The sequence below is a fragment of the Myxine glutinosa genome, chromosome 1 (assembly GCF_964187855.1).
Source record: "Myxine glutinosa chromosome 1, kmMyxGlut1.1, whole genome shotgun sequence".
Classification (NCBI taxonomy): Eukaryota; Metazoa; Chordata; class Myxini; order Myxiniformes; family Myxinidae; genus Myxine; species Myxine glutinosa.
In genome coordinates this window covers 191,570,953-191,592,958 of record NC_136261.1, presented here as the reverse complement: position 1 = coordinate 191,592,958, position 22,006 = coordinate 191,570,953, and the positions used below count along the sequence as shown (strand labels likewise).

The following is a 22,006-nucleotide window of genomic DNA, read 5'->3' as shown; positions in this document are numbered from 1 at the left end:
ATATACATATTTATATATATATATATATATATATATATATATATATATATACATATATATATATATATACATATACGTATATATATATATATATACATATATATATATATATACATATATATATATACACATATATATATATATATATATATATATATATACATATACACATATATATATATATATACATATACACATATATATATATATATATATATATATATATACATATACACATATATATATATATACATATACACATATATATATATATGTATATATACATATATACATATACACATATATATATATATATATATGTATATATACATATATACATATACACATATATATATATATATATATATATATATATATATATATATATATATATATATATATATATATATATATATATATATATATATATATATATATATATATATATATATATATATCTATCTATCTATCTATCTATCTATCTATCTATATATATATATATATATATATATATATATCTATATATATATATATAGATATATATATATATATATATATATATATATATATATATATACACACACTAGCTGAGGTACCCGGCTTAGCCCGGGTTGAATAAGAATAATACAAATATATGATGAAAAGAACATGTATATTTTAGAGCAATATCACAGTACATTTCCTACATGACGTTTTTTCAATTTTCAATTTCTCAAAACCTCTGGGTATACAACATTTCTGGTTTTCTTACTTGGTGCCAAGACATAAAGATTGCTTGGTTTTCCAACCCTCGAGCAGCCCACGTACAGCTGGCCATGGGCAAACACTTGTTCTGTGAAGTTCAGGCCTACAACCTTCATTGATTGCCCCTGTGCCAGAAATATGTCTTGAAATATTCCTGAAATAAGTTGTTGACCTTTTGGCCTATGTTAACCTCAAAAAAAATTGGTGGTTTAATTCAGTGATCTGATATGCAAATCCTCTTCAAATTTCAAGTCAATTAGATGAAAATTGACGATTTTAGAAATTTGGCCCATATTGATATTTTCACCTTTAGACCGCAAAAATAATTGGTGGTTGAATTAGGTGACCCGATATGCAAATCCTATCCAAATTTCAAGTCAATTGGATGAAAATGTAGGATTTTAAAAACTTCACCTTAGGTTGTTGACCTTTGGCCTATGTTTACTTTTTGGCCTATGCTGACCTCAAAAAGAATTGGTGGTTCAATTTCAGTGACCTGATATGCAAATCCTCTTCACATTTCAAGTCAATCAGATGAAAGTTGAGGATTTTAGAAATTTGAAATTGTTGTTGACTTTTGGCCTATGTTGCTCTTTTAGCCTATGGTGATCTCAAAAATAGTTGTTGGTTGAATTCAGTTTGCTGATATGTAAATCCCATTCAAATTTCAAGTGAAAAAAAAAAAAAAAAAAAAATTATTTCAAGTGAATCGGATGAAAATTGAGGATTTTAGAAACTAAAAAAAAAAGTGGTTGACCTTTGGCCTACGTTGACCTTTTGGCCGACGCCAATCTCAAAAATAGTTGGTGGTTTAATTCAGTAAGCCGATATGTAAATCCTATTCAAAGTTCAAGTCAATAGGATGAAAATTAAGGATATTAGAATTGAGGCTGACGACTGTTGAGAAACTCAGTTGGGAGGTTTACTGCCTGATCTTCATCTGTCACTTTGTCAAGAGAATCATAATTTCTTTCATGACCGGGCAGCTAACGTCATTATGTGTGACTTTACGTCACTCCTACGGACGTGAAAACATTTGTTTTCCTTAAAAATATATTTAAAATAAATAAAATAGTACATAAATTAACAATAAAAGAAGCTAAAAAACAATTTAAAATACAATAAAAAGCACATTAAAAATATATAAATATGTACGTACAGTATACTGTACGTACGCGCAACTGCTGATTCTCATTCAAAACAGAGGCGACGTACAGTATTCCTTTACTGTGTCTGTGTTAGCCATGGGTCCGAAGAAGGATAATGCTAGTGTTTCCAAGCGTAATGTGGTTACGATGGACGATAAGGTAAATCTGATTAAAAGGTATGGAAAAGGTGGAAAAGTGTCGGTGATAGCGCATAGACCTTATCGCGAATCGGAACCGCAATGCGTCATGGGATCGGAAAGGGGCATTAGCGCCGCCACAAACTACACCATGGAATTGCAGCTGGCCCGGTTTTTAAAACCATTTATATTAAAATAAAAAGTAGCCTATAACCACCAGGATTTTATGCTGATTCCGAATCTGTGTCTAAAACGTTTCTCCGATGTGTAGTTCTTGGGTTATAAGCAGACATCCAGACAGACACACACACACACACACACACACACACACACACACACACACACACACACACACACACACACACACACACACACACACACACACACTCCTCCTTTATTTATATAGAGATATATATATATATATATATTTGTACAAACATAGGAAATTTGTAAATATTACTTATAATATATGCATGGCTTACTTTGTGGAGCATGGGCCGATGATTTTCTTCATGCTTTTCACTACAAGATAAACACAGTACACAGTGGTGCAGATTAATGAACATTCATCTCGGAAAATGCTGAATGAACCGTTCACGATAAAACTTTAAGTTGGAGTTTCTGTCAATTGTTAAAATTTCTGATAAACATACGGGTAGTTGGGGTGCACAGCGTGAGCCATATCAGCACTGATCAGGAAAGATTTGGATATTGCTTCCTCATATGCCATCGGCTGGCTGGGAGAAAACGCCATCCTCCGCAGCCATTGTTCCGTGAAGCCTGAGAATGCACCTTGAGCACTCTGTGACCCAACCTAAATCACATGGAACACATGTTTACACATTCTTGTCAGAATGGTACAATATACAATTGAATTCACTGTCCTCAGTAATTAACACGACATTTACAAGTTTGACCTAGACCCCAGGCTGCTTCAGGACGTCTTATTGTGCTGTAAAAGACTGCTGTAAAAAGAAACAAACAAAAATAAATATATATATATATATATCAAAAGCACACCAAATTGTGTTGGAAGAAATTATAGAAGCACACAACCAATACACTATACACAATAATACACAGGTAAAATACAATTAGCTGACCGACGGATGTATTATCGGTACAATAGGCTATCATAGAAACGGCAAGAAAATAACAAAATGCACTCATGGTTTCATATATGAGCATTTTGCTTTGCACAGAGCAATTGCATCTTGCTTTTAAATTACCTTGCTTTAATTCCCCATAATTGAGCTAAACCTTTGTGGCTGTTTTACCTTTTGAGGTTTTTTTTTCCATAAGCCCATTTAGCCTTAAAATGTACATATCTAGACCTTGTACAGGCCAATTCATAATTATGAATATGATCCAACTTCAACTCTTATTTTTTTATGTTGAAAGCTCCAGTCACGGACCATATAGTCCTCCTCGAGGCCAGGCCTTAAATAAAATGAGTAAGAAAAGTGCATGATGAAAAGTGTATGATGTTTGTTTGCGAGGGAGATATTGAAGCTAGCCCGGTAGCTGTAGTTTGAGTGAGACAGAAAGTAAGACCAGCAATCCTGACATGGAGAGCGTAAGATGGTTCCAGGCACCACTTTAACGCTCCGACGTCCGAACGGTAGTACTACCCTGAGCGGTTGCTCTCTACAAACTACTACCTAAAAAAACGGTCCAACGTGTTTTTTAGGAAACACCATCTCCTTACTGGAAAGCCGTTGGCTCACGAAGGGAGCTCATCCGCCCTTTAACAGGTGTTTTTAGTCCTGCAAGGTGTCAGTCACCCTCCCCACTCGCAAGCCAGTGAGGATAGTCAGTTTAGTCGCCAACTACCCAACCATGCAGCTTCTTGAATGTCAAATTACAACTTCACCACATTTGTTTTCTTGGGATAGCAGTATTTCTGGAAGTTGATCCCTTTCTAATTAGTTATATTCCTGAAAAAAAAAAAGAAGAGCATGGTGGATGTGTACTTGTCAACAGCCAGTGCCATCAATTTGGCATAGACCACTGTCGTCCCTTTACAGTTATAGGACCGCATAATTGCACCAATTTTATATTATGCCTTCTATACATATTACACACTGACTATGACAATATTCTCCTCTCCACAAATGAACAAACAGCCATCAATTGTTTCAAAATGTCAGACTAAACTAGTTTGCTAAATGGGAGATGGGCTTCCAAAGTTAATGCCCAACAGTCAAATTAGCATCACATTATGATGCCAATATTTGAGAGAAGCTCTGAGATTTACCACATTACATAAATCTTGCAATTTAAAAAACCTGAAAACTTTCACAGTTATCTATTCATAGCACGATATATAATAATAATTTATCATGTCTGTACAATAATTTATCATGCAAAGAACAGACGGTCAGATACCTTACTTTTGGAGACTTTTGGCTTGCCCAGACTACATCTATTATAAATTAACAGTGGTATTGTCATGTATCCTTGGCAGTTTTGCATACAACTTCACATGGGACATGAAGTATCCTTCAAAAGCCAAAATTTGCATTTCCATATGTTTGTAATGCTGTACTTCACTCTGGGTGGCATCCCTACAGTACTTGCCTTTTACACTGTCTCTCCCTCTCATTTTACAAGCCATTGCATGCAGTCTTTTTTTTACGACAATTGCACACAACACTTCTAATATTGACCACTGTCATTTTAGTCCTGGGGCACATTGAAAATCATCATCTGGAGGTCATCTGGAGGTCAGATTTCGAAAATCGCCATTTTTCATCCGATTGACTTGAAAATTGAACAGCATTTGCACATCGAGTCACTAAATAGGGAAACCAACTATTTTTGAGTCCAAAATCTAAAGGTCAACTCAAGGTCAAACTTCCAAAATCATCAATTTTCATCTGAAAAACCATCAATTTTTGACCGTTTGACTTCCGAAATCATCAATTTGACCTTTTGACCAAAGGTCAAAGGTCAAACTTCCAAAATCATCAATTTTCATCTGAAAAACCATCAATTTTCATCCGATTGGCTTGATAATTGAATAGCATTTGCATATTGAGTTACCAAATGGGAAACCAACTATTTTTGAAGTCAAAAGGTCAAAGGTCAACTCAAGGTCAAACTTCCAAAATCATCAATTTTCACCTGAATAACCGTCAATTCTCATCTGATTGACTTAACAATTGAACAGCATTTGCACATTGAGTCACTAAATGGGGTCAAACACAAAGTCACAAGGTCAAACTTGTAAAATCATCCATTTTCATCTGAAAAATTGTTACTTTACATACTATTAACCGGAGTTTTGATAGTCAAATCTGATGTTTCATTGACAGGTGTTCCTCATCATTAACATCAGGTGTCCCTCTTGGCACATCCATAAAGTGTTAAAAGCCCACTTTTCATAATGTGGAATACAAATCTATCAGGATTAACTGCTAGCTTAAAACAAAATGGCTCAAATTTCAGTAGAAGATCACAATGTAATTTGGTTTCTGCATAAAGAAGGAAAAACATTGAGTGAAATAGTCCCACATCACTCGATTTTCAAGGTGTGGTATCTGAAGCACAATCAACAAGTACAGAGAAACATCTGTAATTGTCAAATCCAAGACTGGAATACAAAAACAGTCTAAAATTTTCATTTCTAACTAATTCTGTAATAGTCTAACAAGGACGAGCAATACTTGAAGATAATATCGTTGGGGAACAGAAACAAGATAAGTGTTGAATTGATAACAGAACTGGCAGAAAGCTCAGGCATTGTTGTCCATCTATCATCAGTTATAAGGTCAATTTTGAGATCAGGACTTTAAGGATGTGTTGCAGTAAGAAAACCCTGTTAATAAAGGGGGAACAAGACGAAAAGTCCAAAATATGCACAATATTCAAGATGATGGAAAAACTGAAACTTATAAAGAGCCTTGCTTGAAGCCAACATTTCAACAAGGAAGAAGTTAAATTCAAGGTTGGGGGTGCTTATTTTCAGGTGGTGTTGGTAAATTGCTGAGAATTGATGGAATATTGACTGTAGGAAGGTATAAACAAATGGTAATCCACCATGCCATCCCCAGTGGTGTAAAACTCATTGGTCCAAACTTCATCTTACAGCAAGATAAAGATCCAAAACTCTCACCTGGAATAATTAAACTTATTTGCAAAAGAAAGAGGAAGTTGGAGTTCTTCAAAGCATGGTGTAGCCCCCTCAAAACCCAGATCTCAATATCATTGAAACTGTATGGGTCTATTTGGACAAATAAAAAGTAAAAGAGAATCCCAGCAACTTAGATGATCTTTGGAAGGTCTTGGAAGAGCTTATAACCAAATATTTAAAAGTGTCCCAAGAAGGATTTCAATGGTTTTGAGGGAAAAGGGTGGTTTTTTAAATAAAATTTTATTTTTGGGGCTGGGAGGATGGCCTAGAGGTATGCACACTCACGTCTAAGCTGTCTATCCTGGGTTTAAATCCCGACTCAGCTATAAACTGTCATCTGGGTGTTTCATCAATGTGCGTGCTGTCCCTTGGATGGACATTAAATGGGCATCCTGTCTGCCGTCATTAGTTGGTGGACGTGAAACATACCATTATTTGAGTTGGTGGACATTAACAAACATTAGTTGGTGGATGTTGGGTTGGGTTGGCATCAGGAAGGGTTGGCGTCAGGAAGGGTTGGCGTCAGGAAGAGTTGGCGTCAGGAAGGGTTGGCGTCAGGAAGGGTTGGCGTCAGGAAGAGTTGGCGTCAGGAAGGGTTGGCGTCAGGAAGGGTTGGCGTCAGGAAGGGCACCAAGGGTTGGCGTCAGGAAGGGCATCCGGCCATTTAAAAAAAAAAAAACATTGCCTCAAACAGGGAACCATGATTGTCATGGTGCCCGCAAGGCTAACCCCTGCTCTAGCGGGGAAAATGGCCTTAAAACGATCATTCATTCATATTCATTCAGTTGCTGGATGTTGTCCAAGCTATCATCGACACCATGGCCAAATTCCTGCCCTAAACCTTAGTCAAATGTCAGGCCTGGCCAGTCAGGTTGTGAATGACTTGGGCCAAAACTTCCATCGGCCAACCCCATAAAACATGTGTATTATTGTGGCCATTACAGAAGAAGATTTTCTTTTTCATATAGGTACATTTGCCTCTGAATACAAAGTGTTAGTTTCCTTTTGCATCGGAGTCGAAAAATGCAAAAAAATCTAACTTTTGCAAAACAGTGTACGTCAGTCGGAATTGTATGCAGCAAATACTTTGTTAAAGTATGAATTGCTGATTGATATGCAACTTAAACATATGCACAGTAAATTATACTCAGAATGAAATATTTTACTTTGAACAGGATCTGTTATTTCAGCAAAAAATCCAAAGACATTAGATTAGGTAGTTAGTAAGCATTTCGTCTCTGACACAAGTACAATACAGCAATGCTGAGATGTGGTACACAGACCTCTTCGTTGTCATAAAAGGTGATTATTCGGATGTTTGGATCGTCTTTCAGTGCACCGTCCTCCTCGCACGAGGTTATGAGAGCCTGCAATAGCAAGTTTTGGGGTCACAGTTTCAGTAACACCGTCTACATACAATTGACAATATTCTTATTTTTTATTAACTTTTATTTATTTTATTAATTTTGAAAGTATTTTATTAATTATTTTATACAACTATTTTATTAACTTTTATTTTATTAGCTTTAATGTCATATAAAATAGACCACATTACCCAGTTATTGCCACTGTAAGCTTCAAAGGTAAAGTTCTTGCAAAATGATTAATTCTAACAAACAAGCCAGTAAAGTAAATATTATTCAATTCATTTATTGTTGATCAAGACCAATGTCGGAATCGCTTTGTTTGTTTTTTGCCAAAAGATACTCACCTGCAGAGCACAGTAGCAACTGTGCAAGTTATCCAACCGAGGAGAAAAGATGAACTCCTCATAAATACCTCCTAGAGTCTGTGGAGAGCCAACATTGACATATCAATAACCCCCATTTCCCCCACCATCAAAATTAAGAGAAAATGAAAGAGCACCTCCAGTAATCTTCTGGATCCAACTCTGGTCTTAATATATTTCTTATATAAAGGCTATCAACATCTGAAACACCAGTAATTCATGAAGAGCCTGGTGTTGGCTTAGCAGTTAGGGTGCCAGCTTGGGATCTGAGGATCCTGGGTTTGAATCCCGGTCGATCGCTGAATTAACACCAGGGGGGTTGACTCAGCCTGTCATCCTTCTGAGGTCGGCAAATTGAGTACCAGTTCACTGGTAATTCCCTGTGTGTCGCAAAAGGTGACTAACAGGATTGGTGGCAGGAAGAGCATCCAGCCATAAAACATTGCTTCAAAAAGGGGACCACGGTGCCTGAAAAAGGCCAACCCCCTCTCTGCGGGGAAAAGTGGCCTCTAAAGGCGGTTCCAGTAATTCATGAAGAAATGTTGATCAAATGAATAAATGCAAAGGATTAATTAAGGAAGGATTAATCAAATCAATTGTCCATGTATAAAGGTCCAATGTAGCAAAGGCAGACTTGTTACACACCTTGGGTGAGAAATAAACGAGCGATTCCTTCCCAGCCGGGTTTCCAAAATTGGATGCACGAAACAAATTGAATCCTGGACTGTAAGCTATGTAAGAAATCATGCACCACTACCATAAAAGACAAAACATATACATGAGCATGTCATTTTACTAATAATGTTGTTTTGGATAATGCTGTTGGCCTTTTTCGGGCACAGTGGTCCCCCTTTTGAAGCAATGTTTTATGGCCGGATGCCCTTCCTGCCACCAACCCTGTTAGTCGCCTCTTGCAACACACAGGGAATTACCAGTGAGCTGGTACTCAATTTGCCGACCTCGGAAGGATGACAGGCTGAGTCAGCCGCCCTGGTGTTAATTCAGCAATCGACCGGGATTCAAACCCAGGATCCTAGGATCCCAAGCCGGCACCCTAACCACTAAGCGAACACATACAATGCTAAAATTAAATGACAAAACGATGTTTAATTGGAGGAACAGACAGACTGGCAAGCATATTATTGTATAGATGAATGAATGACTAACAATACCAAGAATTAAAAGCTGAGGAAATTGCAGGGATTATCAAGATCACGAGTGGGTCATGAGTTTAGTACATACTGCAGGTTGCATATCCACCAGGCACAACTCATAGTCCATGATGGTGTCTGGTTCTGCTGCAACTTGCTTTGCTATCAGGCAGAGAAGCTCTGGTGCCATTCTCTCATCCTGAAATGAAACAAACGTTTGTATTACCACACTTTACCACTCTTGGAGTACATCCAAAAAAACAAGTCATGTCAAAGTAAATCACCTGTTTTTTGCAGCTGCATTTATCACCGATGGGTTTCTCTGTTGTCACCAGTTCTTGGTACACCGATGTTGCGAGAATTGGGATCCTAGGTGAGGAGGGGTTGGGAAGAGTTTTTAAGCAAGCTTGTCGGCTACCTGAGCACCTTTCACACAACTTTGAGACTGGTGGCAGATTTGACAAGTCAGAAATAAAGGTTGGGTGGACTATCTATTTCACTGATGGTCACATGGGCATTTGTAAAATGGTACAATTAAATTTGGGGCTCGGGTGCATACAGATGATTCTGCAAGTTGGGAGAAAACTTTTCGTTAACGTCCCGCTGCAAGTGGATGGCCAAGTGTGGAATTCGAAGTACTGGCGACGGGATGTGCAACAACCGCTGCTCCAGCTTCTCTCCACTCTGAGATCATGGGTGGGTCAAGACGAAAGAAACAAAGGGAGCATGTGAATGAAAGGGTGAGCCTCCTTACAGGCATGAAGTGGAGAATAATCGTGACAAGAGAAGAGGTTCATTCCTTTATACAAGAATACCTTTGGTAAATAAAAAGTCCTCTTTGTACAGATACTTTTTTTTTTTTTAAAGAGAAAACAACCATTTAAAGATGTTACAGCTTGAAGGAATTAGATTTGATGAGAAAAAAATGCATTGTTAGCTCAAACGGACATTCAAACTAGAGGTTCCAGGGAACCTGAACTCAACTGGTCCATATCAATATGGTTAGAATATGCATAATAGAACCACAAACTATATAGTTTATATGTGCTAAAAATATATGACAAAAATTGATTTTTCAATATGGCGCCCTGCCGCGCCCATTTTTGGGCGTGCAATGCCCAAATGCAATCCCAAACTAGTTTATGTCTTAAAGATGCTGCATAACAAGTTTCATCAAATTTAATCAATATTTGTGACTTTTAGAGCGTAGACGTCGAATTGTTTACAGATGACAGATGGACGACGGACACTGGGTGTCGACAAAAACTCAGCTGGACATAGTCGAGTTGAGTTAAAAAGTGCTGTTTCAGTATTTATATCGAATTAAAATAAAACACAGGATTTGAAAGTATTTATTACTGGGCAACTAGACATTTCTGGGCTTTGTGGCAAATTGATGAAGTGTTCATTGAGAAAAACCAATTACGTCATAATGAAGGGGATCAGAAATCATAGTAAAATACGTAATTTGGTGTCTGTCTGTCTGAACGCGATGCATTCGGTCGTTACTTATCCAATCTCAACCAAACTTGACAGGAGGGTGAGGAGTCATACAATGGAGGTTTTAGCGACTTCATTTGCCCATGCCCATTCCCCCTCCCCGCCCCAATATGGTTTTCCCCCGAAATCCATGTTAAGGTGTATATCAGTGTTAAGATAGCTATAATCGTGCCATTTTTCAAGGCCGTTTCTAATAAATAAATAAAAGTTATAACAACACCAATGATAAAGCATAATATTAATATTATTACAAAACAATATTAATGCCAAAAATTTATATATGACAGGGCATTTATCTTCTATATATATATATATACTAGCTGAGGTACCCGGCTTCGCCCGGGTTGAATAAGAATAATACAAATATATGATGAAAAGAACATGTATATTTTAGAACAATATCACAGTACATTTCCTACATGACGTTTTGTCAATTTTCAATTTCTCAAAACCTCTTGGTATACAACATTTCTGGTTTTCTTACTTGGTGCCAAGACATAAAGATTGCTTGGTTTTCCAACCCTCGAGCAGCCCACGTACAGCTGGCCATGGGAAGTACCCGGCATTGCCGGGCGGGGGAAGGGAGGGGAGGAGGAAGGGGAGGGGAGGGGAACGGGGGGGAGGGGAGGAGAGGGTGGGGAGGGGAGAAGAGGGGGGGAGAGGAGAAGAGGGGGGGAGGGGAGAAGAGGGGGGGAGGGGAGAAGAGGAGGGAGGGGGAGGAGGAGAGGGGAGAAGAGGAGGGAGGGGGAGGAGGAGAGGGGAGGGGAGGGGGGAGGGGGGGAGGGGAGGGGGAGGGGAGGCTTCGCCCGGGTTGAATAAGAATAATACAAATATATGATGAAAAGAACATGTATATTTTAGAGCAATATCACAGTACATTTCCTACATGACGTTTTGTCAATTTTCAATTTCTCAAAACCTCTTGGTATACAACATTTCTGGTTTTCTTACTTGGTGTCAAGACATAAAGATTGCTTGGTTTTCCAACCCTCGAGCAGCCCACGTACAGCTGGCCATGGGAAGTACCCGGCATTGCCGGGCAGGGGAGCGGAACGGGGGGGCAGGGGAGGAGAGGGTGGGGAGGGGAGGAGAGGGTGGGGAGGGGAGAAGAGGGGGGGAGGGGAGAAGAGGGGGGGAGGGGAGGAGAGGGGGGGAGGGGAGAAGAGGGGGGGAGGGGAGAAGAGGAGGGAGGTGGAGGAGGAGAGGGGAGAAGAGGAGGGAGGGCGAGGAGGAGGAGGGAGGGTGAGGAGGAGAGGGAGGGCGAGGAGGAGAGGGGGGGGGGGAGGGGGGGGGAACGGCTAGCTTGGCAAGCGATAGCAGGATTTTTACTTTTATTTTTACCTCAATGAGGGCTATATATATAGTCCGTGCTTGGAGCCTTCAAGTTCAACATAAAGTTTTTTTATGAAAAATAATGCAGATGTATAACAATCCACCAATGCAAGTTCAGAAATGAATGCAGATCCTTTACTTTGCGATACAAACGCAATTCCTGCCATTTCCACTCACAATCGAAGCCCTCCACAGTGACCGCGCCTCTTCTTCCTCCTACAACTTCGTCTCACTTCTTTCACTCAAAATGCACAAAATTCTGCCGCATGAAATTATGTAGAGGCCTCGTCGGGGGGATATAAGGTAGATAAGGAAGGCGTTGTAACAGAAGAATCAAAATAAAAGTGGAAGAACATAAGGAAATGGGAGCTATTCTGGACCCACAGCCAAACCCGACAAACCATTGCAATACACCCCGAACGTCTAGCGCCGCCACAAACCACCATGGAATTGCAGGTGGCGTGGTTTTTTTAAACCATTGATATTAAAATAAAACGTAGCCTAAAACCACCGGGATTTTATGCTGATTCCGAATCTGTGTCTAAAACTTTTCTCCGATGTGTAGTTCTTGAGTTATAAGCGGACATCCAGACAGACACACATACACACACACACACACACACACACACACACACACACACACACACACACACACACACACACACACACACACACACACACACACACACACACACACATACACACACACACACACACACACACACACACACACAGACACTCCTCCTTTATATATAGAGATAAAATAAAGTTTTTGTTTGTTTGTTTGTTTGTTTTTTGTTTGTTTGTCTGCACGCGCTAATCTCCTGAACGGTGAAAGATAGGAGGAAACCTCTGAAACAAAAAATGTCGTGACGGGCCCCGGGAAGGTTATAGGCTGGGTGGCGAGGCCGGTCGAGGCAGCCTCGGCCGGGCTGGGCCCATTTTGCAATAAATCTTCTTCTTCTTTCAAAATTATCTAAGTACAACTCATGCACTTAATAGGAATATCTGAGTGATTGCAACACATGCTTTCAAAATTCTCTCTCGCGGGGCCTGACAGAAGAAAGAACAAGGAATCGTTGAGCACTAACTGATACTGGGCCTGGGCAACGCCGGGTGCATTCAGCTAGTATACAAATGAAAAAACATTTACTTTTATATACTTGTAATTCTTAATAATAATAATTCTTTCTATTCTTATATACTTGAAGAAAATACAATAAAGAAAAATAATGTTGGCATGTCTTAGACTATTGCAAATCTCTCATTCAACCTTGACCACCCCTTGTTCCCTTTGATGTTCTTATTGATCATCATAACATGAACTTCAAGTGTATGGCCTGTTTAGCATTCCCATCTGAGCATTTTCCTCCGTGGGGGTATGACCCCAAGTTAAAATCCAATAGTGTGTCGCTAAGTCTTTGCACGGGGTACATAATGCCTGCTAATGTTATTATGCATGCAGTACATGCCAGTTTCTCCCTTCATAGCTCTGTTGTTTATGGCCCTGGGCTGTTAAAGGCGATTTAGCACCTTTCCACGAGGAGGACAGAAACTCAGCATGAATATATCGGAGACAGACTGCGATGGAGGAATTTGGATTGGATACCAACACGCAGGCCAGTGGCCTACTTTTTCAAAATGTCCTGGGGAATCTCCGACATCCACAAGCAAATGCTTGTTGACAGAGCAACCTGTTTAACATTAGCAGTGAAAGGATGGCATATTCTGCAATTGCCATGCCTGCAGGAGAAGACCGTGATAAAAACTTGTAAATGGGCCATATTCCATCACAAATCAAAACCACAGTTCTGCTACCTCTGAGTAATGTAATGTCCATTCCAATGCCTGAAAATAAATACAGGTTTTTTAAAAGTGCAAAATATTGCTACCTTGTAGGTGTAATCAGACTATACTATATGAATGAATGAATGATCGTTTTAAGGCCATTTTTCCCCGCTAGAGCAGGGGTTAGCCTTGCGGGCCCCATGACAATCATGGTTCCCTGTTTGAGGCAATGTTTTTATGGCCGGATGCCCTTCCTGACGCCAACCCTTGGTCGCCTCTTACGATGCGCAGGGATACGGTGTACCTATTCTAAACCGGGGTACACACCGTGATCATTCATCCCAGCAAGCTGGTACTCAATTTGCCGACCTCGGAAGGATAACAGGCTGAGTCAACCCCCCTGGCGTTAATTCAGCGATCGACTGGGATTCGAACCCAGGATCCTAGGATCCCAAGCCGGCACCCGAACCGCTAAGCCAACACCAGGCTATACTACCACCGTTTAGAGGCCATTTTTCCCCGCAAAGCGGGGGTTGCCCTTTTCGGGGACCGTGGTAGTTGTTGTTTTTTGGTCCCCTTTTTGAAGCAATGTTTTACGGCCGGATGCCCTTCCTGACGCCAACCCTTTTTGCCGCCTTCAACGACAAACAGGCTATACTGATAGAGGAATTAAAGCAAAATGTGTTTATGAAAGGTTGTTGCAAAAAAAAATAAAGAAGAAGAAGCTTATATAAGACAAGAATGCATATGATTAATGCTTCCTCGGAAAAAGTATATATAAAAAAAAAAAACTTTACAATCTAGCTCTGAAGACACCGACCACACAATGCCACTGCATTTTTTTTTTTTTTTGCGCAATGTCTCACTGTTTGTGACAGACACACCAAGACAAGTGATAATGAATAGCTTCTTCCTCAGAAGAAGATAAAGATAATGAATAGTGAAACGAATAAAAAGCTATTTATAGCACGTCAACGTACGAGATGTGCCAAAACAATGGCAGCATTTTCGACATCTCATATGTTTTGAACGTTGCATATATACATTTGTGAAAAGAACATCACACCAATGGTTCCCACACCAATATGGTGGTGATGGGTCGTTCGCCCATTGTTTATGTTCAAGGAATGCGGAGCAGTGTTCTAGAACTGGCATGAAGCCTGTTCTCAACTGTCTGAGTCCAAATTCGATGATTAATTGCAATTTGCAGGTTATTCTGCAGAGATAATAGTGTTAAAAAGTGGTTCCTTCAGCCAAGCGAATAAGGTAAATATATTCACAAGGGCTTCATTGTAACCCTTGTGTGACCTAAAGAGGTCCTGAACAGTCACATATGATGGTACCTTGTCAATGGTGGCTGAGAAATTACACTGCGATAAACTTATGCCTGACCATTCCTAAGCCAACTTAACCACTTGGTGGCCAATATAGCGTCATGTGTAGACATGTACACAAGTTCTCTGGGAGAAATTATTCACACATTAATTTACTGGATCAGTCACTCCAGGTGACAATATGGAGTACGACCCTGATGGCTCAATGACTCAAGGTGACAAGAATAAGCATTACATATCGCACGTCCAATTTCCTGATTAGGTTTCTTTCCTCAATTTTATTAGGACTAGCATATAAGACCCGTCACTTCGCTGATGGAAACACCAATCTTTGCGTAATTGAAAAAAAAAGGTTGTTGTTGGTTGGTGTTAAAAAAGACATGAAATGAAAAATGCATGATTTGTATGATTTGGATTCGTGGAAATTTGGAATCAACGTGGTGGATAAAACATCTTTGTAGGGAGAGGGACAAGTGGTTATGTTTACTTCCTGAGAGTGGTTTCATTGAAATCCGATCTCAAGTTAACAAAGAAGGATTCCGGGGAGATCTAGCTCTCCGTGCAGGGATAACCAACCATTTAAAGTCCAGAGATGCGCGCTGAGCTTGGAGAGAGAAGGACGCCACCTCCGAGCGCTGTGACACCTCCCCGCATCTCTGGACTGGACCGTGCTTTATCCTGTCCCTGAGCCAAGGTGCACCTTGTGCTATCGACTGCCTGTCCTTCCCTGCCATCAATCCCTGTGTAAGTCAGTCTTGTTCCGTTTGTCTGTGGTCTGTCTGGGATAGATAAGATCGTATCTAAGTGCCTATCTCTTCTGTGTCTTTTACCTCACTCTACCTTGTAATCTACCCCTTTTCTCCACCACTAATTATATCCTCCTCCGGAGGTCTTGAGAACTGTACCCCTTGCGTCGTTTCCTCTATCCCAGTCGTTGTGTCCTTTCTATCATTGATTTAGCGTAGCGCGATTTGGCCAACGTTCGAGTGGAATCGGGTGAGTTGGGGGTAATCGGGTAAACTGTGCGAACACGGCGGCCATTCCGCTCGGTCAAGCAACATCTGAAGCCGTGTCCGTAACAATCACGGATGCCCTTCCATGCATTTGCAGTTTTGACACGCGTGCCCATGTACCCATAACAAAAAATGTAAAAAAAAAAAATACAATTTGGATCACAAAATTCCCGTTTGTTACCTGAATCCACCGTAGTTGGATTTATTGAAATCCGTTAATCCGTTCTCAAGTTACAAACAGACAGACAGACAGACAGACAGACAGACAGACATGGCTCCTTTTATAACATAGATTAGGTTTCTTGCTTTGTCCACACACCACTAATTACCTTCGCCACTGAAGGTGGATGTACAGTAGGTTATGTTTTCACCCCTGTGTTGGGTGTCTGTAAACAGGATATCGCAAAAGGTTGTGGACAGATTCAGATGAAATCGGGTGGAGAAGTTAGTTGTGTGATAACCGATAAGGATGAATCGATTTGATTTTGGTGAAGATCTGAATACTACGTATATATTTTAAGTGATTCTTCACCATTGAGAGATGGGGCCAAAAACTATATATCGCATGATATCTCATAAAAAAAACATAGCATGATAAAAAGTTGTGTACGAGTTATGATAAATCTTGGTGGATGAGTTGGTAAGGCGGTGGGTGGTTCGTGCGCAGCCACCTGGCTGCTGGTTGCATCATTTTTCTGTGGGTGCGTCTTCCGCTGATGCAATACCTCTCTATAACCAGTTATCTGGAGCTCATTTTTGCCGACCTCGGAAAGGTGACAGGCTGAGTCAACCCCACCTGGCGTTAATTCAACGGGATTCGAACTCAGGACCTTAAGATCCCAAGCCCGCCGCCCTAACCATTAAGCCAACATCAGGTGCTAGTTGGTAAGGTGACAAGAACAAGCCGATTCGATATTGGTCAGGTCCAGATTCATATACAGCGGATCAGTGGGATACAAAACGTAAACTCTTTAGCCTGGCGGAGGTTTGTTCTCCACCGGGTGCTGTTCTAGTTCATTTCTGAACTGAGAATCCATAGTTTATTTCAGTGTTTACAAGTCCTTGCTTAATTCTCTTTTTTTGTAAAAAGTATATATTAATCACAGAGCAAAACTACCAAAAGATGATGCACATCACAAATGTGAGAGGCAGGGTGCCTTTATTCTGTGCCAGATTCACATTTCCTTTCCTTGCGAGGAACAAAAGGCAGGAACACACACACACACACACACACACACACACACACACACACACACACACGAAGCTTCAACGGAGTACAAATATATTAGAAGTGCAGTAACTCACCTTTATCATGACCCTCCCAGCTAATGTGAGGTCACGGTCAAACCATGTAGACCAGATCCCACCCCCGTAGCACTCCACGCTGACTTGCAGATAACCCTCAGCTGAGCGGGCCGATCGAGGCTTCACCTACCCACATGTTATGCGTAATGGTAATATTAATGCATGCAATGAGGAAATCAAAAAATCTAATAACTAGTCTAATTGTTACTACCTTTTTGGCCATTCATCTGCTATGGAATAATACTCATATTAACTTTTGATGACTTGGCCATTTTCTTTTGATGTACAAGTTTCTTTAACACAAATGCAAAATTCCACATTTTACATGATAAACTGAGACAGCAAAACGTCGATCAATCAAGCGTAAATTGCAAGGCAATACATTTCTCTTCAGGTCTTCAAGATAGCTGTTCACCACCATCTCAGATCATCCCCCATCCAAAACAATGATCTTTTCTTCCCCCCCCGCCCCCCCATTTACCACACCCCCTTCCAAATTTACAATGTTTCCCTCGTTAGATTTTGCTATTGTACCCATCTGGTTCAACATCATGCATTCTCCCCTCATTCTTCCCCGCACTCCCTATTTTTGGCATTCAACCCTGCGGCTGGTATCCTCCTCCTCTCTCTACTGTCCCTTTTGTTCTGCTGCATCCTGGTCCGTTGTATGTTCTAGCTCTTCCATGAGCCTTCACCTTGTATACAAAAACAAGACCGAAAGTCTAACAGCAGCGTAGCGGGGCTTGTTTGATACTTTAGTTGAAGAGGATAGTGTGACCTGGATGGAGATACCAGTTAGCAAATAATGTACCGTTATTTAATTTTTTTTGAAGTACTGTAAGTCTCTAAGCTCTGTCACCATGGAAGTGAAGAGATTGCATTGAGACACTGGTTTATTTTATATGTTTCGAGTCAACAATGAACCAACCATACACCGCTTCAATCCACCAACCTTGCAATCACGACAAAGGACTTACAGTGTTACAATTATATTTATTATATTATTATTATTAACGTTATTATTATTACGAAGACGATGTTACTGTATTAATAAACCGAGGCTAATTCCTCACTCTCGCTATAATTAGTACACCCGCTTCTCATTGAATCAACAATGAACCAACCATACACCGCTTCAATCCAGTAACCTTGCAGTGACGATAACGGGATTGCAGTGTTACGAATATATTTACTAAATTATTATTATTAACGTTATTATTAATACGAAACCAATACTATTATATTAATAAACCTGGGCGAATTTGTCCGAAGTTGTTGAATGAACTATGAAGGTGAGGCATGAACTATGAAGGCATGAAGCCTAAGGCCTATACGTACTGTGTCGATCGAAGACCCCAACGCCGATGCTTTCGATATTTGATGGTCATTTTAACAATCGGTTTGTTTGTGTTTCACACTGAATGAAAAACGTAAAGGTAGAGCATGGCGATTGTGATATATTACAGGTTCGATGATATGTCTGGCCTGAACAGCATAGGAATCAAAATGGGGCTGTGTGGAGTCAGCCGCCGTGTCGCCGTAATGACATCACATCACCCCTGTCATGTAACCAGATCCTCAGCTCTGATTGGTGTACGTTTGAGGGGACATACATACATACATACATATGGACAGACAAACACTGTTCTAGACGGCTTTGCCCTATGGGCTACGCTGTAAAAAACACTTCAAAAGGTAGACAGCACACAAGCTCATTGGACATTTTCAATGAAAGCAAATGGGAGAGAGGTTAAAAATGAGGCAGGAGGGTTTGAGGAAGGAATTTACCCGCAAGCAGGGGCTGTCCGTATGTGCTCCAATTATGCTGAAGCCATTGCCCGCTTTGTAAGCTCCTCCGACAGCAAAGGCCATGATTGAGGAGTGGTTTCTGGTCACGAAGTACTGCATTCAGCAAATGCATTCCAGCAATGTTTATGGTATTTCACTTTGGGAAATATAGCGAAGAGATTTCAGACAAGCGAGTGAGTTCAAGATGATTAGACATACATCAAGACTTATATCATGTGGTAGATTAGACCAAAACGCATTATTGCAAACTATTGTGCTCAAATTTGTACTTTCCGCTTGTGAGAAGTTGTCATAACCAAAGCACATAATTTTTCAGGTGTATAATATAAACTACTAAATGGAATGGACAGAATGTAATTTTTACTTTTCCACCACACTTGCATATCAACTCGTGGGCACTCCATGATACTTTGTAACCAGCAGCATACAAAATGTGAGGAGTCACTACTTCATTCATCGAGTCATAGATGCATGGAATGGTCGGTCTTCCCTCAGTCTCGTTACAGTCCCCACTGTAGAAGCTTTCAAAAGGGGATTAGACACCCACTGGTCACAAAAAATATTTAACTTGTGCTGACTCTTACATGCACCACGATACAACAACCCATGAACAGACCAGCACATCTACTGGATTAAGTCATATCCTGCTATACAACAATGATGATGATGATGATTATGATTGAAAAGGTAGTTAATATTAGACTTGGACTTTTTAATGAAAGGAATAGAAATGTATGTACGAAGGCCGTACCAAAAGTCTTGAGCACGTTTATTGGACAGTAAAACAAAGGTACATACAAGGAAACTGATATTGTCGATCATACCTGGACACATACCACATTACCTTTCCACAAAATCTCCACAACGATCCACACATTTCTGCCAGTGCTGCACAAGTTTAAAAATCCCTCTGCGGTAGAAGTCCGTTCCAACAATTTGCAACCTGCGATGCATGGCTATCTGGACTGGCTCGTCGTGTTCATAGTGCTGGTCTCTCATGTCATCTTTCAAGGGCTCAAACAGATGGTAGTCCGAGGGGCCAAGTCCAGACTGTACGGAGGGGTAGGGGTGGGGAGGGAGCACTTCCCAGCCATTCTTTGAGATTTCCTCCAAAGTCAGATGCACAGTGTGAGGTCTAGCATTGTTGTGTCGAAAGATGACCCATTTCCCCCCGTTTCAATTGCTTGAACATTTGTACTTGGCAAGCCGGGTTGATGCTTTCCCCAATTTGGGCAGGAAATCAACCAATATGCATCCCTCAGCATCCTAGAAGACGGTTCCGATAAGTTTGCTGGCGTTGGATACTCTTTTGACCTCCTTTTTTGGAGATGTGGACTGAGGCCATTCCATGCTTTGCTGCTTTGTTTCTGAGTTGAAATGGTAGAACCAGCTTTCATTACCAGTCACGATACGGAACAGCAAATCATTGCGGTTGGCAGCATGTCGTTGAAGTAACTGTGATGACACATCTATGCGTGTTTTTGTGTTCCTCCATAAGCAAACGGGGAACCCAACGGGAACATACTTTCTGGTATACCAAGGTCACTAACATCACATGTACGAGATGGTGTCCTACGCCAAGGTTACGGTGGAGCTTGAAAAAATTTTAAAAAACTAAATTTTTATTTTTGAAAGTCTTACCCCCTTAATCTGTTCCATATAATATAGAAACACTGTATAAAAAGTTTGAGCACTAAATTATTATGTTTAGGGGTAGCTCAAGGGCCGCAAAGATTATGAAAATTATAAAAATTCAACGAATTACGAGTATATCAGACTATATCTTAATTTATTTTAAACAACACACTTGAACACAGTATTTATTTTTGAACACGTTAATAGTGAATTATTTGTTCAGTTTCTGACAGAGTTCATAGTATCAGTCTGACAATGTCCAGCAAACCCCAAATTTATTATTTTCATGGCATCCCGGACAGTGTATGTTTTCTGCTATCAGGGTACATTCTGCGATGGTCCTCGACAACTTGCAGCAGGAATTGCAGCTGAGTTTCATCGCGGGTTATCAACCCACTGTACTCCTGAATGAGTGCCACTCCACGTTCAGCGTAGTCATTGACAACTTTTAGAGAGTTGACTGTTTCTGCAGCCTGCTTGTAGTCGTCTCTGTCATCCCACCAGTCCGGATCAACCACGAGAAATCCATCTGGAAGTTCCATCATTCGCAGAAGTTTCATTGACCTTGCTGTGACGAAATCTTCCAAGTTCTTGTCCTTGAATGAATCAAGAGCAACAGTGATTCGCTTGGAATGATCCTGATCTTGGTCTTCTTCATTCTTCATGGCACTCACCATCAGTCTCTTGGTTGCCGAACTGACCCGACTGTCGAAGAAAGCCAAGCTAACAAGTTCCTGTGACAAGTACCACACGTGATTGGAAAACTTGCGTGATGTTGACTTTGAGATGGCTGGATGGATTGATGAGTATTCAAGCAGTGACTTCAGCAGCAGCAGGTCACTGTAAGGAGCACCTGATGCTTGAGGTGCAGAGATCCAGGCTGTCAGGTAGACACGTACTGTGAATACACACACATCACGTAATCCTCTCTTTTCTGCAGGAGTCAGTTTGAATTGAGCCTTGAACATCCAGATCTTGAGACAGTATATTACTTTGGACATCCAGCGGGCGTGGTGCATTGCTCCGGGTGATATGAATCGCACTCCTCTGGCAGGAGCAGCACCGAGGAAGACAATCACAAGTTCTAAGAATTCTTTATAATCATCTCTCGGCTGACTCTGTTCAAGATGCTTGTTGGCATAATCGATAGTGCCTTGCTTTATGTCTTCCACGAGACTTGCCACGTCATCAGCTGCAATCCCTGGTTCATACTTGGCCGTGTCTATGAATCCCCAGTATTCCTGGA

At 40.5% G+C, this 22,006-nt stretch overlaps 1 protein-coding gene across 7 annotated transcripts in view; it reads right to left on the bottom strand.

Moving 5' to 3' along the window:
• Positions 1-22,006, bottom strand: part of DNPEP (aspartyl aminopeptidase) — a 126,221-nt gene that overhangs the window by 38,350 nt on the left and 65,865 nt on the right. For 4 of the 7 annotated variants that reach the window (XM_068124281.2, XM_068124290.2, XM_068124298.2 and 1 more), the window contains 9 exons: positions 19,105-19,218; positions 17,317-17,442; positions 9,604-9,728; positions 9,329-9,413; positions 9,136-9,243; positions 7,876-7,953; positions 7,448-7,531; positions 2,683-2,843; positions 2,512-2,551 (listed from right to left, as the gene is read on the bottom strand). In XM_068124281.2, the coding sequence (XP_067980382.2) occupies positions 2,512-2,551; positions 2,683-2,843; positions 7,448-7,531; positions 7,876-7,953; positions 9,136-9,243; positions 9,329-9,413; positions 9,604-9,728; positions 17,317-17,442; positions 19,105-19,218 (921 nt within the window). The remainder of the gene's footprint in view (positions 1-2,511; positions 2,552-2,682; positions 2,844-7,447; positions 7,532-7,875; positions 7,954-9,135; positions 9,244-9,328; positions 9,414-9,603; positions 9,729-17,316; positions 17,443-19,104; positions 19,219-22,006) is intronic. The other 3 variants (XM_068124306.2, XM_078781680.1, XM_078781685.1) reach the window with 1 other exon arrangement.